This window comes from Mytilus californianus, unplaced genomic scaffold (genome assembly GCF_021869535.1).
Source record: "Mytilus californianus isolate M0D057914Y unplaced genomic scaffold, xbMytCali1.0.p SCAF_7, whole genome shotgun sequence".
NCBI lineage: Eukaryota > Metazoa > Mollusca > Bivalvia > Mytilida > Mytilidae > Mytilus > Mytilus californianus.
This window is the reverse complement of record NW_026262723.1, coordinates 70046990-70062942: the sequence shown is the minus strand read 5'-3', so window position 1 is coordinate 70062942 and position 15953 is coordinate 70046990. Positions and strand designations below refer to the sequence as shown.

The 15953-nt window shown below is 30.7% G+C and overlaps 1 protein-coding gene across 1 annotated transcript in view; it reads left to right on the top strand.

The window, feature by feature from the left end:
• Nucleotides 1-206: 206 nt before the first annotated feature.
• Nucleotides 207-15953, top strand: part of LOC127707570 (maternal embryonic leucine zipper kinase-like) — a 30088-nt gene continuing 14341 nt past the window's right edge. Inside the window, exons 1-14 of the mRNA XM_052212169.1 lie at nt 207-305; nt 1863-1971; nt 2365-2450; nt 2916-3032; nt 3590-3733; nt 5634-5795; nt 6358-6456; nt 6943-7110; nt 8563-8646; nt 9357-9470; nt 11382-11745; nt 13018-13135; nt 13586-13766; nt 14840-14943. Of these exons, the coding sequence (XP_052068129.1) occupies nt 1911-1971; nt 2365-2450; nt 2916-3032; nt 3590-3733; nt 5634-5795; nt 6358-6456; nt 6943-7110; nt 8563-8646; nt 9357-9470; nt 11382-11745; nt 13018-13135; nt 13586-13766; nt 14840-14943 (1802 nt within the window). The 5' untranslated portion in view covers nt 207-305; nt 1863-1910. The remainder of the gene's footprint in view (nt 306-1862; nt 1972-2364; nt 2451-2915; nt 3033-3589; nt 3734-5633; nt 5796-6357; nt 6457-6942; nt 7111-8562; nt 8647-9356; nt 9471-11381; nt 11746-13017; nt 13136-13585; nt 13767-14839; nt 14944-15953) is intronic.

Here is a 15953-nt window from a genome sequence, read left to right as displayed (position 1 = left end):
ATCATAATCAGCAAATAGTTTATTTTGTTCATCTGAAATTTAGAATTGAAACTTTTATATTTTTTTATATTGGTATATTAAACTTAATTAACGAAAAATTCGTGGGCGAACATCAAATCGACACACGGAACTGTAACCGATCATGTACGAGATTAACTTTCTATTATGATTGTCTGCCGCAATTTATGCTAACTAATTTGTTACAAGTTTTCGGATTGGCTCCTGGGAAAAAAGTGCGAGTTTCAAACATATGAAAAGACATACATGAAGATTGAAGGGTTTATAATTATAGTACAACAAAACAAGTACATCTGAATACAGAATAACGTTACAAACTAACAGTCCTTACATTTTTTTACACATTAGTCATTAGAAATAGAATACTCATCAATCCTTGGTTATCTTGTCCAATCTAAATACAGGGGGAGTCACTCACAGGCACTTGTGAGGGTAGGAATGCCCTTTACCGTTTAACGGTCAGGCATCAAACGGTTACCGTTAGCGTCAAATTGGTTAAATTTTATCATGAATTGTCAAACTATATCATTGTCGTGATTCATCTAAGATCTCTAATAATTATCCGTTACCATTATTTTTGGAAAGAATTTGAACGTTATTGGTCCAAATCAGTTGATTTTTTTTATCGTTATAAAGAAAATGTACATTTTATTGCATGAACCAAAAATTACTGTTTACGTCATTTGACAAGATTTTTTATCGTTATTCGTCATGAAGATACCCTAGGCCTAGTCCAAATTATTATGACGTCTGCGCAGGAAGGCGTCAAAGCAAAAAAATAAAATAGCCTTTCAAGACCATAATTATTTGGACTAGAAGATACCCCCTGCCCCCATTACAACCCTTACTTGTTACATAGTTTCAGACCTCTTGTCCTGTTCAACATGTTCAACTGAATTAGGTTGGTAAAAGTAAAAGTTCAGGCAAAATTTCAGAACCTATTTTGTTTCACTGTTACAGTTTGGAAAATGTCAGACTTCGACAAAGTTGTCAAATTTGGCCACACAAATTATCATTATCCTGAAGCTTTTTTGAATTCTCTTATTTAAACATTTTGGAACTAACAAAATAGAGTACTCCAAAAAATTATTCCTAATATGATGATTTGTCTCTATTTATTTTTTAGATAGATTTTCTATCTTAACAAGGATTGTCAGATTTCCTACCAAAGGTCAGTGGTTTTCCTCCACCAATAAAACTGGCCACCACAATATAGCCAAGTGTTGAAAGTGGTTTTAAACACAAACAATCAATTAGATTCGGAATGTATTTATGATTATCAATGTTTGTAATCTCATGTATTTACTTAGTATAATATGTACTTAGTATAATATGTACTTTTCTAATTTCTGTTGTAAAAGAATCTGAACATGTTCTATCAGACATCAACATGAAAAAAGTAATAAGCCACAGCTTTTATTTTTGAAAATTATCAGGACAAATTTCAAACAATTTAAAAGACACAAATAATCTTTATTGAAAGTACATGAAGTTTTTAGATTTGAACATCTAAAGGTTATCACACATATTTAGATGATGACAAGGTAATCGATCATGTAAGTTTGCAGTTAATCTTCCCAAGTTGTGAATTCATACAATAGTGATGGCTGGAGAATTGTAAATTCCAAATTTACATGTATCATGGATGGGAAACTCTGAACATTTTATTGTCTTTGACAGGCATGCATGTACTAAACATACATTACAAAACTTCAGTACTGATTTCTTTTAACGTCTGTTAAATCAATTTAAATACATATATTCATAGATATACAGAAAAAGTATTGTTGCAGTTATCACACTTAGTTTGATGGATCTTAATAAAAACTTTTTATATTTTGCAGATGATCTATTGAAACAATTGATGAAGAACCTGTAGAACTTAAGACAAAATGACTTCACAATATGCTGAACTGAGGGGGTTGTATCATTTAAGGGAAACTATAGGCTCTGGTAGGTTTTTCTCTGTTAGAATTTGAAATTGAATGTGTAATGATAATAAGGAGAAATAGGGAATATGTCTATGAGTTAGCAAACTAAACAAAAATACTAAAAAAACACAAAGGACATCTGTTTGTCACACAATGAAAAATGTTTCCAATCATTGCTTATGGACAAAATCATTTACAGTTTTAAACATTACAATCATTGCTAATTCATTTGTAATTGCTGTAGTGTCACAATGAATATACAGATAAGAATTATCTAGATGTGACAATAGGTTAAACGTATTTTATCCTGTTAGATGGAAAATATTTTTCTTATTTTACAATTAAACTAGAAAAATGATTTCATTTATTATCTTTATGATTTGTTAGACACAAAAAGTTGTCTTTTCCTTTTCAGGAGGATTTGCTAAAGTCAAGTTGGGATACCATTCTCTCACGGGAGAAAAGGTTGCCATCAAAATTATGGATAAAAGAGCACTGGGGGTAAGTCTAGTCAAGTCATTTTACTTCAAGGCTTGATACATGTAGTTTTGAATTATATGGATACCAAAAGAAAAAATGATAAATGATATCAAAACAGAAATAATAATAGTTAATTTTCATTGTCCATGCTAAAAGAAATGCAGTAAAATGTCTGCCAAATCCAGATATAAATGCTAATGATATATATTTGTGAAAAATACAAAACTGGAAAGAAAAACAAAATATGTAGATTCATTGAAAGTTACATTTTGTGTAAATACTGCATTCAGTCAATACACAGGGATCAGTTTTAGAATGTAAGGTCTACCAACCTAAAACATGAAAATTTCCCCATCATATACATTCAATATAAACCAAGCAGAGGAAAGCAAAAGAACTTTACGTTTTATCAAAATATTTAGAATGGTCTGTAAACAGAATATTAATTCTTGACTTTTTATCTTGACACTCATTTTCTATTAACAGGATGATTTACCCAGAGTCAAAACAGAAATAGAAGCTATGAAAAATTTGTGTCATCAGCATATTTGTAAACTGTATCAAGTAATAGAAACAGAACAGAAAGTTTACATGATTCTTGAGGTATATAAGGGAACATTAGTAAATACTTTGATTGCGTCATTATTGTCAGACAGTTGAGAAGGACAATTTGGAATTTGCCCTGGGATACATCATTAATTGACTTGATTTTCCAGCATATTTGGTTATTCCTGTTTTCTTTTCTTGTAAAGACATTCTATTTAATCTCAAAGATTGTCAATTAGGTTGGTTCTAAGTGCCAGAAATATTTAAGAAATAACATGTACATAATATTTTATAAAATTCCTCTGGTCACTGATAAATGAATCCTTATTCTAATCCTTGTTATCATTTTGAAATCAGGGGATTTTAAAAATTACTACATCTGAGCCTTGAGACATTGGTTATTAAGAACTAGCTTTTTTTGACATTAAAAGTTGTTGATGTCTGATTTGCTGGGACAATTGATAGTCAATCTCAGTCAAGTAAATGCTTCATTGTACTTGTCTGATGGGCAGGTTTATATTAAAAGTTCATAGTCAAGTTTATAGTAAGAGAATAATCACTCCAATTTTTGCTGATTCATTTCTATCTGTGCAATTTTTTTAATTTTATTTCAGTATTGTCCAGAAGGAGAATTATTTGATTACATTGTATCTAAAGATAGACTTGCAGAAGACGAAGCTAGGATATTTTTCAGACAGATAGTATCAGCAGTTGCCTATATTCATAGCCAGGGATATGCTCACAGAGATCTTAAACCGGTATGTATCTATAGTGTAGTTTAACTAGAGTCTGTCAGTACATTTTTTTTTTAAATACTTAAAATGGGATACATTTACCTTAACTATCCCAGTCTGGACCTTAAGCGACTAGCACTATGTCTGTGACTAGTAAAAATAGGTTTTGGCTAGTGAAAAGAAAAAAAAGAAAATTGTTTAAAAAAATAGAAAAAAATTCTGAAATTTGGTCTTTCAGGCTAGTTTGTAAAAGGTTTTTGGTGCAGACTGCTATCCAAATTTCAGAAAATGAATAAATAAACATTGCTTTGTTGTTGTTCCCTTTGAAAATCTGATACCTAAAAATAATTTGAGTACTCCAGCCCATAAGAATTTTTGAATGGACCCTTTTATTAAATTCAGCATATATGAATGGTTATGTTTATAAAAGAGATAGTGTTGAGATATTTTTGGAGAAATTGCCTTTAGATGTCTCTAGTCAATTGCAACCATTATGAAAAGACATACCCATACATATTAAGTAGTCTTAATGAAAATAACTTAGAGTTAGTGAAAAGATTCAAGAGACATTTCCTAAATAACTGATGTGAAGTTCAATGAAAACAGGTACATAGCAGGGGTAGAAATAAGAAAAGACCATTGACTTGCCCAAATGGCAAGTCAATATCTAGATTAACTTGCCCTCCTTTTTTTTAACTTGCCCTATAAACGCATAACGGCAGGGGGTCTGCGGGCCACTTAAGGCCACCTAAGCTCTGGGGTAAATGTAGCCAAATCCTGCATTCTAGACCTCTCCTGGCAGATAATTTCAAGTTTCCATGCACCATTTTTTTAAACAAAAACTTTTACATTTACAAAAAAAGAGAACAATTTCAGATGTACATGTAGAAATTGATCCAGTTGTCAAATTTCCTCACAGTAAATAAAAAAATATGCATTTATTCTTAACAGTTCAATTATAATTTATTTTGGTATTTTACATTTTACAGCAATACTATAAGAGCTTGTTTAGAACTACATTGAATGAAATTGAAACCTTTAATTTTGTAAAGAGAGTCTGTTGAAGACCTAATGGTGACCTGAATGTTAAAAATTTGCGTTTTCTATTTCCCTATTCATATTTCTTTTGTTGCTTAGCCCTGTTAACGTTGGATTAGTTCAAGTTTTTTTAAAGGGGGGACATAATTTACTAAAAACTGTTCCATTTTACCCAGGGTTTCACACTAAGTCTAAGTTCATTTCTTGTTTTCTTTCTATCATTTTTAATTCAACCCAAAAGTCATTTGCGAAACGCGTTCTAATTGGATAGTTGTATCAACTTCCTTTCACGAATAGTAGCGGAAATCCCCGTGCAGGTGCGACTGAGCATTCTTAAACGTCGTCGCTCATTGGCTTACACATAGGAATTGACCAATAGAATTATTCGGGGGAAACCTTGATGTTTTACGATTTTCGGGGCATGCACATATGAAACAAATAAAGAAAACCAAAACAGTAATACAATGATACACACACCTCAGAGAAATAAAGGTCTGGCATAGTTTTACACAAACAATATTTCAACTTTCCCGGCAGACAACTATGTGATGGGTTTCACTTGCCCGCAGCAGATTTAACGTGCCTCGGGCAAGCGGGATAGCACTTATTTCGAACCCTGCATAGGTGTTTGCTGAATACTCTATCAATAAAGATATCAGATCTTTGTTTTGAAATGTATGAACAGATACCCATATCATTTTCAAAAGTTTCTAAATTTGTTAATTTCAAGGCCTAAAATATGCAAGTTTTTAAACAATTTATCTGCACATCAGAGATTTTTTGCTGCATTTTAACCTTCTAAGAATTGGTTACTGAATGGTCAATAAACTGGATTTTGAGATAAACCTTCATATTGACTTATTAGAGCTAATTTTATTTTTTCCAGGAAAATTTGTTACTAGATGAGGACCAGAATTTAAAGTTGATAGATTTTGGTCTGTGTGCCAAGCCACAGGGAGGAATGGAAAACCATCTGTATACCTGCTGTGGTAGTCCTGCATATGCAGCTCCAGAACTTATATCTGGTAAAGAATACATAGGATCACAGGTAAATATCTGGCAAAGAATACATAGGGTCACAGGTATATACATTTGTGGGAAAATATCTATAACAAGGAATTTTTTATCATTAAAAAACTGTTTTTCTCAAGATTAAGAAATATGAGTTTTACATGAATGCAGACATTAAATACATATAAGTTTTAAGGAAAACATCTTTAGGCATACCTGAATTTGTTTCAACGTAAGAAACTGTCAGAACTCTCTTATGAAAGAAGTGTTGATAGTATTAAACATATATACTGAAAGAAATTTTTCATATACAACACATCATTGTCATAGCCTCAAACATACAAGATTATTTGCTTCATTTTAACCTGTCATTAGATAAATCCAGAAACTGACTGGTTTTCCCTGATACTGCTCATTATCTACATGTATACTGTATATATCCAAAACTTGGCACATGCACCGCAAAAATAAACACTAAATTGTAATGTTTTCAAACACATTTTGTGGCTTTTTTTTTACATTTTGAATAGAGATAACACTGAAAATAATTGGATACAATATTCATTGTTTATATGTACACATAACAATTATTTATCTAGGCTGATTTATGGAGTATGGGTATTCTGTTATATGCATTGTTGTGTGGTTATCTCCCTTTTGATGATGAGAAAATTCCACAGTTATACAAGAAAATCCAGGTAGGTTAAGTTTTTACAGGTATATATCGTGCAGAATTAATTTGATCTCAAAAAACTTTTCCATTAACACTTCATGGCTTCCTTACAATATTATTTTTAAATCAATTCAGCCTTGTTGAAATGAAAACCCTTTTTAAATATGATACAGTCCCTTGTATATTACTGATACACATACAATACTCTTTTAAATTTGTCATATGAAATTGATGACAATTTTTATTTTTGTTTACCCATGAAATTGCAACCCTTGAATAGAATAGGCATGATAAACTTTTAAAAAAGAAACCATATCATTATACAATCATACAAAATCATTAAAAAAATTATACAGTGTCGGATAGGATAAAAAAGTCTTTCAATTCTCTCATATTCATTTCTTGAAACCTTCTTACTGTTTAAAGATTGCATTTTTGAAGATGAAAACATGTTTATAGTTTCTTTTATTGTAAATCTTTTAAAATCAAAAATCTCTATTTTCATGTGCAGAGTGGAAAATATGAGAATCCTCCATGGTTATCAGAAGAAAGTAAAACGTTGATGTCACGGATGCTACAGGTGGACCCCCAGAGTAGATTGACTATTAAACAGCTAATATCACATCCTTGGTTAACTAAAGATACAAACGTACCAGTAGAATGGAGAAGTAAATATAAGGTATTATACACTTTATGTATTGGTTTCTTTTTTGACAGTTTTAGGGTACAATTACTGCTTCTTAAAGACAAGAAATAGTTCACTTAATGAACATCAATATAATTTAAATTCTATGTATTAATTATATGCCAATTCATTTGCAGAAAATATTAATTGTTACTTTTAAGAAAGAAAGAATCCATCAACATATTAAAATATTAAAAGATTAATGACTTGAATTTCTTGAAACTTCTCGTATTCTAACATCTAGATGCTGTATATATTAAACATTCAAATATAAGATAAAAATAAAAAAATTTCCGGAAAATGCCACATTGATAAAATTTGATATTTTAAACAAAATTACTTCCTAAGTAGTTTCATTTGCATTGTCACTGATGAAATAAACACTTTTAATGTGTATAGATCCTGCATGAGCAAACTAGAATATGTTAAATTTATTGTTTGCTGTATACTTACCAATATATAATAATAAATAAAGAAGCTTTTTAAACATTATTTCTAATGATGAAGGTAAATCCAGCAGGCGCTTCAGACACATGCATTTTATAAAGTGTTGTTTTAATATTTTTAAAAAATTTTGTATAGGTTCATTTTTCAGGGGTAAGTTTGTTTTTGTTTGTGTTCACAATTTTACATATATCACTCTTGTATTTATATCAATATCTGTTGTGTGAACTGTTGTTTTCAGTTGTTCTGTTGAGTGTTACTAACTTAGAATTTGATATCAAATGTCTAGTGTTCAAAATGGTTTATTTTCTCATTCATATAATCTTTGTACTTATATTAAAATGTGTTTAAATTGGTATATGTGTCAATGTATGTGTAATTTCTGGCATTCTATCTAAGTGATGCTTACATTTTAATGATAAGATAGAAATCTGAATAACACCTGTCTTCTATTCAATATAAGTATATATTAATCAGACTCTGTCAAATTTTGTGTCATTTAGTACCAAAGGTGAGGGGCACTTGTTATTTTTTTAAAGCAAATACAGCATTTTGGAAACAAGGTTCATACCTTGTAAAATTAATTGTTATCAGATAAATGACCATTACTTTTGTAGAAACTGACTAGAGCATCTGTAGGTTATAAAAATAGTATCATTCTCAAACATGCTGAGGTTACTATACTAATAGAAAATAGTTCAGGTTGCGTGAAAAACTACAAAAACTGCTAGAGTTTAGGCATACATTGATATTGATTATTGATTTCACATATTTTTTATTAATTAAATATTTTGAAAATCAGTAGTTTCTTGCATGAAGTGTTTCATTTAAAATGATATTTTTTTGTTAAACATGATTCATTTAGTGATAATATAATTATTTTTATGTTAATAAAGAGTTAAGAGAAACACATTTGGTAGATAAAATATTTAGCTGCCTATAAAACAAGCTTAAATATGTGTTTATAAATATATATTTTTAATCATTGAATTATCATTTCAGAGAAGTTTAGATGAGGACTGTATTACAGAGTTAGCTGTACATTATGGTAAAACAAAAGCAGAAATGGAAAGGGATGTGACTCAGGTCAGTGTTGAGATGATATCTATAACATTTCGGAAGAAATTATGATTTTTACTAATTCTTGAATTTAGAATGATCTTCATCTTGATATTGTGAATGTGATGGTTCTTTTGTTTTAGTATTCTATAAAGTAATGTCTTTTATTCATAAAACATGTAGAAAAACTTTTTTCCAAGTCTGAGTTAGAAGTTGGAACCTTGCTTATTGTGAGGTGTGTTCTTTATTGACAAGGATTGCCAGTTTTCATGCCAAAGGTGGTTGTTCTTTCTTGGTACTCCAGCTTCCTCCACTAATGAAAGCTTGCTGCCATGATAAAGCACAAAAAAACAAACAAAAAAAATAGTTAAATGTGTTGAATATATCCACACCTTGCTTTATACTCGTGGTGAGTTAGAGCTTGTAGTGTTGGCACCTCTAGATGTCTATTCTGCTTGACTAGTGTTGTTAGGTTGCTGTCTCAATGACATTTACCCCTCATCTTCCTTTATTCATGTATAGATGTATGCTAAAAACGCGGTGTTAAATATCTAAATTTGAGTATTTCTGTGGTGGTCACCTGGTACTCTGGCTTCCTCCACCAATAAAAACTGGCTGTCAAGATATAGCAATATTGCTGATTGTAGTTCTAAACAACTATTATTCTGATAATGTATATCTGTTCAGCAAATATTTAACTTTTTGCACTACAAACCAACATTTTTGTTTTATTTCAGTTCAAATTTGATTATTTAACATCTTCCTACTTTTTACTGCTGGAAAAGAAAATGAAAGGTAGACCTGTCAGATTACTGCACCAGAAACAGATACAAAGTCAGACTCCTTGCAGGGTAATTATGTATATGGTTACAGTTATGTAAGATACTGCCAATTGAACAATACATGTCACTGATACTTAGGTCTGTGACATTTATGATAATTACACAATTTAGATCTGACTCACAATGCATTTGATTTACATTTTTGTCGAGCCTTCGACTTTAGTCGAAAAAGCGAGACATAGCGATCCTACATTCCGTCGGCGTCGTCGTCGTTGTCGTTGGCGGCGTCCACAAATATTCACTCTGTGGTTAAAGTTTTTGAAATTTTAATAACTTTCTTAAACTATCCTTGATTTCTACCAAACATGGACAGAAGCTTGTTTATGATCATAAGATAGTATCCAGAAGTAAATTTTGTAAAAATAAAATTCCATTTTTTCAGTATTCTACTTATAAATGGACTTAGTTTTTCTGCCGGGAAATATTACATTCACTCTGTGGTTAAAGTTTTTAAAATTTTAATAACTTTCTTAAACTATCCTGGGTTTGTACCAAACTTGGACAGAAGCTTGTTTATGATCATAAGATAGTATCCAGAAGTAAATTTTGTAAAAAAATAAATCCATTTTTTCCTTATTTTACTTTTAAATGGACTTAGATTTTCTGCCAGGAAACTACACATTCACTCTGTGGTTAAAGTTTATAAAATGTTAATAACTTTCTTATACTATTTTGGATTTGTACCAAACTTGGACAGAAGCTTGTTTATGATCAAAAGCTAGTATCTAGAAGGAAATTTTGTAAAAAAAATAAATCCATTTTTTCCATTTTTTACTTTTAAATGGACTTAGATTTTCTGCCAGGAAACAACACATTCACTCTGTGGTTAAAGTTTTTAAAATTTTAATAACTTTCTTATACTATTTTGGACAGAAGCTTGTTTATGATCAAATGCTAGTATCTAGAAGGAAATTTTGTTTTCTTCCAGTTAACATTACATTCAGTCTGCAGTTAAAGTTTTTAAACATTTTATTAGATTCATAAACTATCCTGGATTTTTACCAAACTTGGACAGAAGCTTCTTACAATCAAAAGATAGTATCAAGAGGAATATTTTTATTGATTTACTTCCTCATTTTTGTTGAGCCATGCGATTAACAGAAAAAGTAGGCGAGACACTGGGTTCCGTGGAACCCTTACGAATTTTTTTGTTAGAAAACACAGTAAAAGTTCCAGTATACAAGAACTTGTTGTTGCCTGTGGCGCTGAAGGTGGAAGCATGTCTAGTAACCGCTTGACTCCGTCCGTCCATCTGAAGTAATCTTTCATCTAAGTTTTCTTGGCTTTGAAAGGGAATGATTTAGTATTTGGTCTGCAGCTTTATAATGTTGAGTTGTAGCGAGTAAGCCATTTTTACATGTGCAATGTATCCACTTCCTGTTGGCGTATAGCTTGAAATTTGACAAAACTCAACTCATTGTACGAAGAAAAATTTTGATAAAAGTTTTCTTAGCTTCAGTGAAAGGGAATGATCAGTTATGCTCCAGTATACATGTTACCTCAATCAATTGCATGCAGTGACGCAGGTACAGACCCAGTATTGGTTTTTTTATAGTTTGCTTCGATATAGATGTAAAGGAGCTCTAGTTTGACCATCAAACATTTTTTTACAGAGGTTATATGTATAAAAATTGTGAAGAGATGTTTGCAAACTTAACACTGTTTGTATAATGAATTTTGATTGAGGAGAACTTAGGTGTGAAATTAGCAGAAATGTGTCATTTTAAAGATGAATTTGATGACTATTTGCATTTACAAATGGCCCGTTATTATTTTAAACGCTTTAATTATTTTATTGATTTTAAGAGCATCATGCAAAATTTAGAGTTGCACTTGCTGTTATTTTATGAACATACTGTGAAATCTAGAGCTGAAATGTAAATGGAAATACAAATGTTTACAACCAATTTCATTTTATAGCCTAGGAGCCAAAGTGCGGATCCATCTTTCAGCATTGAGTTAACTCCTATTAGTTACACACCAACTCAAAAGACCAATACACATTGTGATACAAATGACCTTGGACCAAGGCCACCTCCCTGTGGTTGTGAGGAAAGAGGGAGAAGTCGAGCTCGAGAGAGATTACCATTTTCGACTAGTGATGAAAATTCAGAAAATAAGGAAAATGAAAATAAAGAAAATTTTCTTGTTCCAAAGACGCCATCAATAGTTAACAGAACCCCTAAACCTAAATCTGCAAAAGCTCCACGACCTGTATCCACACAGCCTATAAAAACAAGGTCACCTCTAATGGCCAAACAGTTGCCATTGTTAGATGATACATGTAAGTAATAGTATAATTATTAACTAATTTGTAATATTAGATTATTAAGGTGGAAAAAATTAGAAAACGAAATTAAATACAAAAAGAACCATTTTTAAGACATAAAAATATGTATGTTAGGGGTTAGGGTTTTATCTTTAAAAATCATCGGGTCTGTAGGACAAAATTTTAATATACATTTAGGAAAATCAGAAAAATCTTGTTTCAATACAGTCCGGTTCCGATATCATATAAAGTTACACCATTTGTAATATTTGTCTATGAACAAAATGAACTTGATTTTAATCGAATATGTCACAAATTTTGATTGAATAAGTTGGTGGTGACAACAAATGATTTGTTGCAGAAATGTTTTTGAAGAAATCCTCACAATACACTACGGTCAAAGTCATACTATGTGGTCGATCAGAAAATCATTAATGAGGAAGGTTATAATTTCTGACCACATTTACTAAAGGTAAAACAGGAAACCAGTGTCCAATGATTTGAAAAACTACTGACTGTTGACTAAACGAACCCCAATAACCCTTTTTGTCTGTACGAAACAAACGGACAAATGGACCAGCTCAAACAGGAAATAGGCGGACCTGGTGAAATTTTTGATGTCAGGACCAATGGTTTTTTGTGAATTAGTTTTTAATGGCTTTGTAGTTACCATGTTTTGAATTAATCCTTAAATAATTGAATCAGTGTATGTTATAATCCATGACAGATTGTACAATGTTACCAAAAATGGCTTGAATGTCACTTTCATTAAGTTATATTCCATTTTCTGGATAATATTGCTGTTATTTTAGATTTTGATCTCCATAAGAAATACAGTCACCTGTTATATTAATATTATGTTTGTGTTTTGTCAAAATTGCAAACTCATTTCATTTTTGTACAGCTTATATAAATCAAACTTTTTATGACATGAATGTCTTGGAACATTTACAGAAAATTCTTTTTATAGTAGTACATTAACTGAAAGATAAACCATGTTTAAGATTTCTACACATATCTTACCATTTCTTGAATATCCTTCCATAGGAATGCTCAAGATCTAGAATTGTAACGTCAATAAAAATAAAACATTTGAGAGCAGAAAAGTATCAAAAAGAACACTTGAAAACACCTGATTTCAACTTTTAACTGTGAGAGGGAGTTGCAACCATAGTTTCAGTACACTTACTTGAAGATTTTGACTTTTAGATGATTTTTTTTATTATTTAGAAGAGTCATTTCAGTTACTAAATATTGTAAAATAAATGCTGTATTTCACATTACTAGTATGCACACCTGGAAAGTCAGATAACTCCTATATCAACACAACCTTATCACCATCCCGGTCTTATGATTCACAACTCAACAACTTACAGAAAGAAAAAGCTCTCAGTGCAAGAAAAAAGTAAGTTTAATACAGGGTTATTCACATTTTATACAAGTATAAAAATGTATTGGTCTTTTAAGTTTAAGATGTATATTAAGTTTGGTATTATTCAAATAAATAGTTGATGAATTAGCTGAACAATGCTACAGATATGAGGCTTTAGACTCGCACAACTTTTTATCAAAATGTGCAATTGTGTAAAATTCTCAGTCTTTAGTATCAGTTATTACTAAAGTTTTTTTTTTTTTGAGAAGTCAAAACCAGACATGTATTAATATAAACCAACTAATTTTCACAACTTTCACTGTGAGAAAAATTGTGCGACATAAATTGTCACGAATAGAAACAACTGAATGTTTCCTTATATAAATACAGCAACAATATTGGAAAATCGCAGAAATAAGTTGGTTTACAGTATCATTCCCGATAAACAGCTTTTCCTTTAGAAATATATTTGACATGTTTCAGACCAATTGATTGCCAGAGAGGATCATCTGTAGATGAATGTTTACATAGAGAACCTGACACACCCGGCTCAGCCTCCAAAACAAGGAAAGGATCTGTATTTGGTAGTCTTGAAAGGGTATTTAACATGTTAACCCCTAAAAAACAGAGAAACTCATCCACAGATGGACCCAGAAAAGTTAAGGTAATGTGAATTATTAAATTACTGCTAATTAATGCTAATAGATTTGCTTTCAGGAACTATGAGTATTCTTTAATACCTTATAATTTGTGAATTATTTTGTGTTTTTCTCATACCGGTATATTATTGTAAAGTGCTTTTCCTGTTCTGCTTTGTATTGGATGTTCTTTTATGTTTTGTTTTATTAATAAAAAGGTGGAAGGTTGAGCTCTCAATTTATAATATACCTTGCTTGTTTGGATGACACCATATGTATAGGCTCCCCATCTATTTATGTTATATAATTTTCTACTCACAAAAAGATAAAAATTGTAAATTCTAATCTGAAATCTACTGGTTTAAATGTATATTTATAAGAACAAGTAATACATTTATATAGAAAGAAGAAGATGTGGTATGAGTGCCAATGAGACAACTCTCCATCCAAGTCACAATGTGTAAAAAGTAAACAATTATAGGTATGGCCTTCAACACGTAGCCTTGGCTCACACCGAACAGCAAGCTATAAAGGGCCCCAAAATGACTAGTGTAAAACAATTCAAACAGGAAAACCAACAGTCTAATCTATATAAAAAACGAGAAACACTTAAAAACCACTTCTTTGTTAGGAAAATATTTGCTTCAATAGTAACTAAAAATGACAAATTTCTCTTATTTAAGTTTTCTTCTGCTAAAACTTCCTTTCATGGTATTGAAATCTTCAGTATTCAATTTTTCTTTTCACACTTTTTTTTTTTAAGTTAAAAATAGAGGAATAATGTAATTAAATCAACCACTAATTGAGAAAGTTTTCCTGAAAGATCTCTGCCAAATGCCTGAAAAAAAAGTTTGAAATAGTGGAATGCAATTCTATCTCTGCTGTAATGTATGTGACTTGCATTATTTCTCAACTTTCAGTAGTTAAATTATTATAATATGCCAACCAATACTAAATATTGGAGGCTTAAGTTATGCACATTTAAGTGGCAATTTTGACAGCATTAGTTTATATATAACTGTAAATTATTAGGTTTTGGGCATAGCATTGTATATATAGAATTAATTATATTTACATCTCTGTTTTCACATATTTTTAGGCTTTACATAACGTATACAGGACAGGAGAATTTAGTGCTGACTTTGTTTTAAGTAGAATCAAAGCTGTGATAGAAGAAAAGTTTATACCCTACAAGCAAAGCGAGTAAGTATATATTTTATTTTTCAAAGAAATAAATAGGAATTATTAACAGAACTATAAAGAAAAGAAAATATACCAACTGATCCTACACTTATGTTTTATGGTAATAACATGTAACCGCTAATATTGTGCTCGTGATGCTGTCAAAATGATGAAATTAAGGTCCAGATGTGTAACTACTGTACAATATAATACAATAATTCTTTTTTTAAAAACACTCTGTCACATACACATGTAAAACAAGAGGTTAAGATATACAAAATACATAGAAGATGGGTCTTAAGTAGGTACTCGTGAGATAACATTGAAATAGAATTCTATGGAGAAAATTCTGAAAAATAAAAAAATTAGTGCATAGATTGTTGACATGATGAAAGTCATTACAAGGCCTTCCACTGTGAAATTAAAATACACATCACAGAAGTTTAAGTTTGTCCTTGATTCAAAATCATGTGACCTTCAAGAATGGCAAATTTTATAAAAATTTCTAAAACGCTACAGAAAATGATACAGGAATATTTATATTTTCCACTGTTGACATTGACAGTGTTCTTTCCCATGTTATTTGAGACAGCATCATCACAAAAAAAAAGGAACAAAAATACAAAATTGAGTATATTCAAGCTCAGGACAATTATGAAAGTCCAGACAATTCAACAGAGTTCCACAGAAAATAGTTAAAGATTTTGCACTATGTACAAAATATTCTGCTAATTTTCTTTTACTGCTTAGGATTTTTTTGAATTTCGTAAACCGGTTTAAATGGAAATCTACCGATTTTATACTTAGCACTTTCAAGTCTGAATACCTTCTGTCAAATTTGTACAAACCTGGAAGGTTCAAAACTGAGTAGTTCATTGACCATTTACATGAAGACAAACTATTAATCATTATCAAAGTACATTATATGCTTAGTATTTAAACATTGTATACTGAAGTTTGAAAAGAAAAAGGACAAATTGTTAATATCAGATAGTCCACTGGTAGACCTATTTGGAAAATGCCCGCGATTT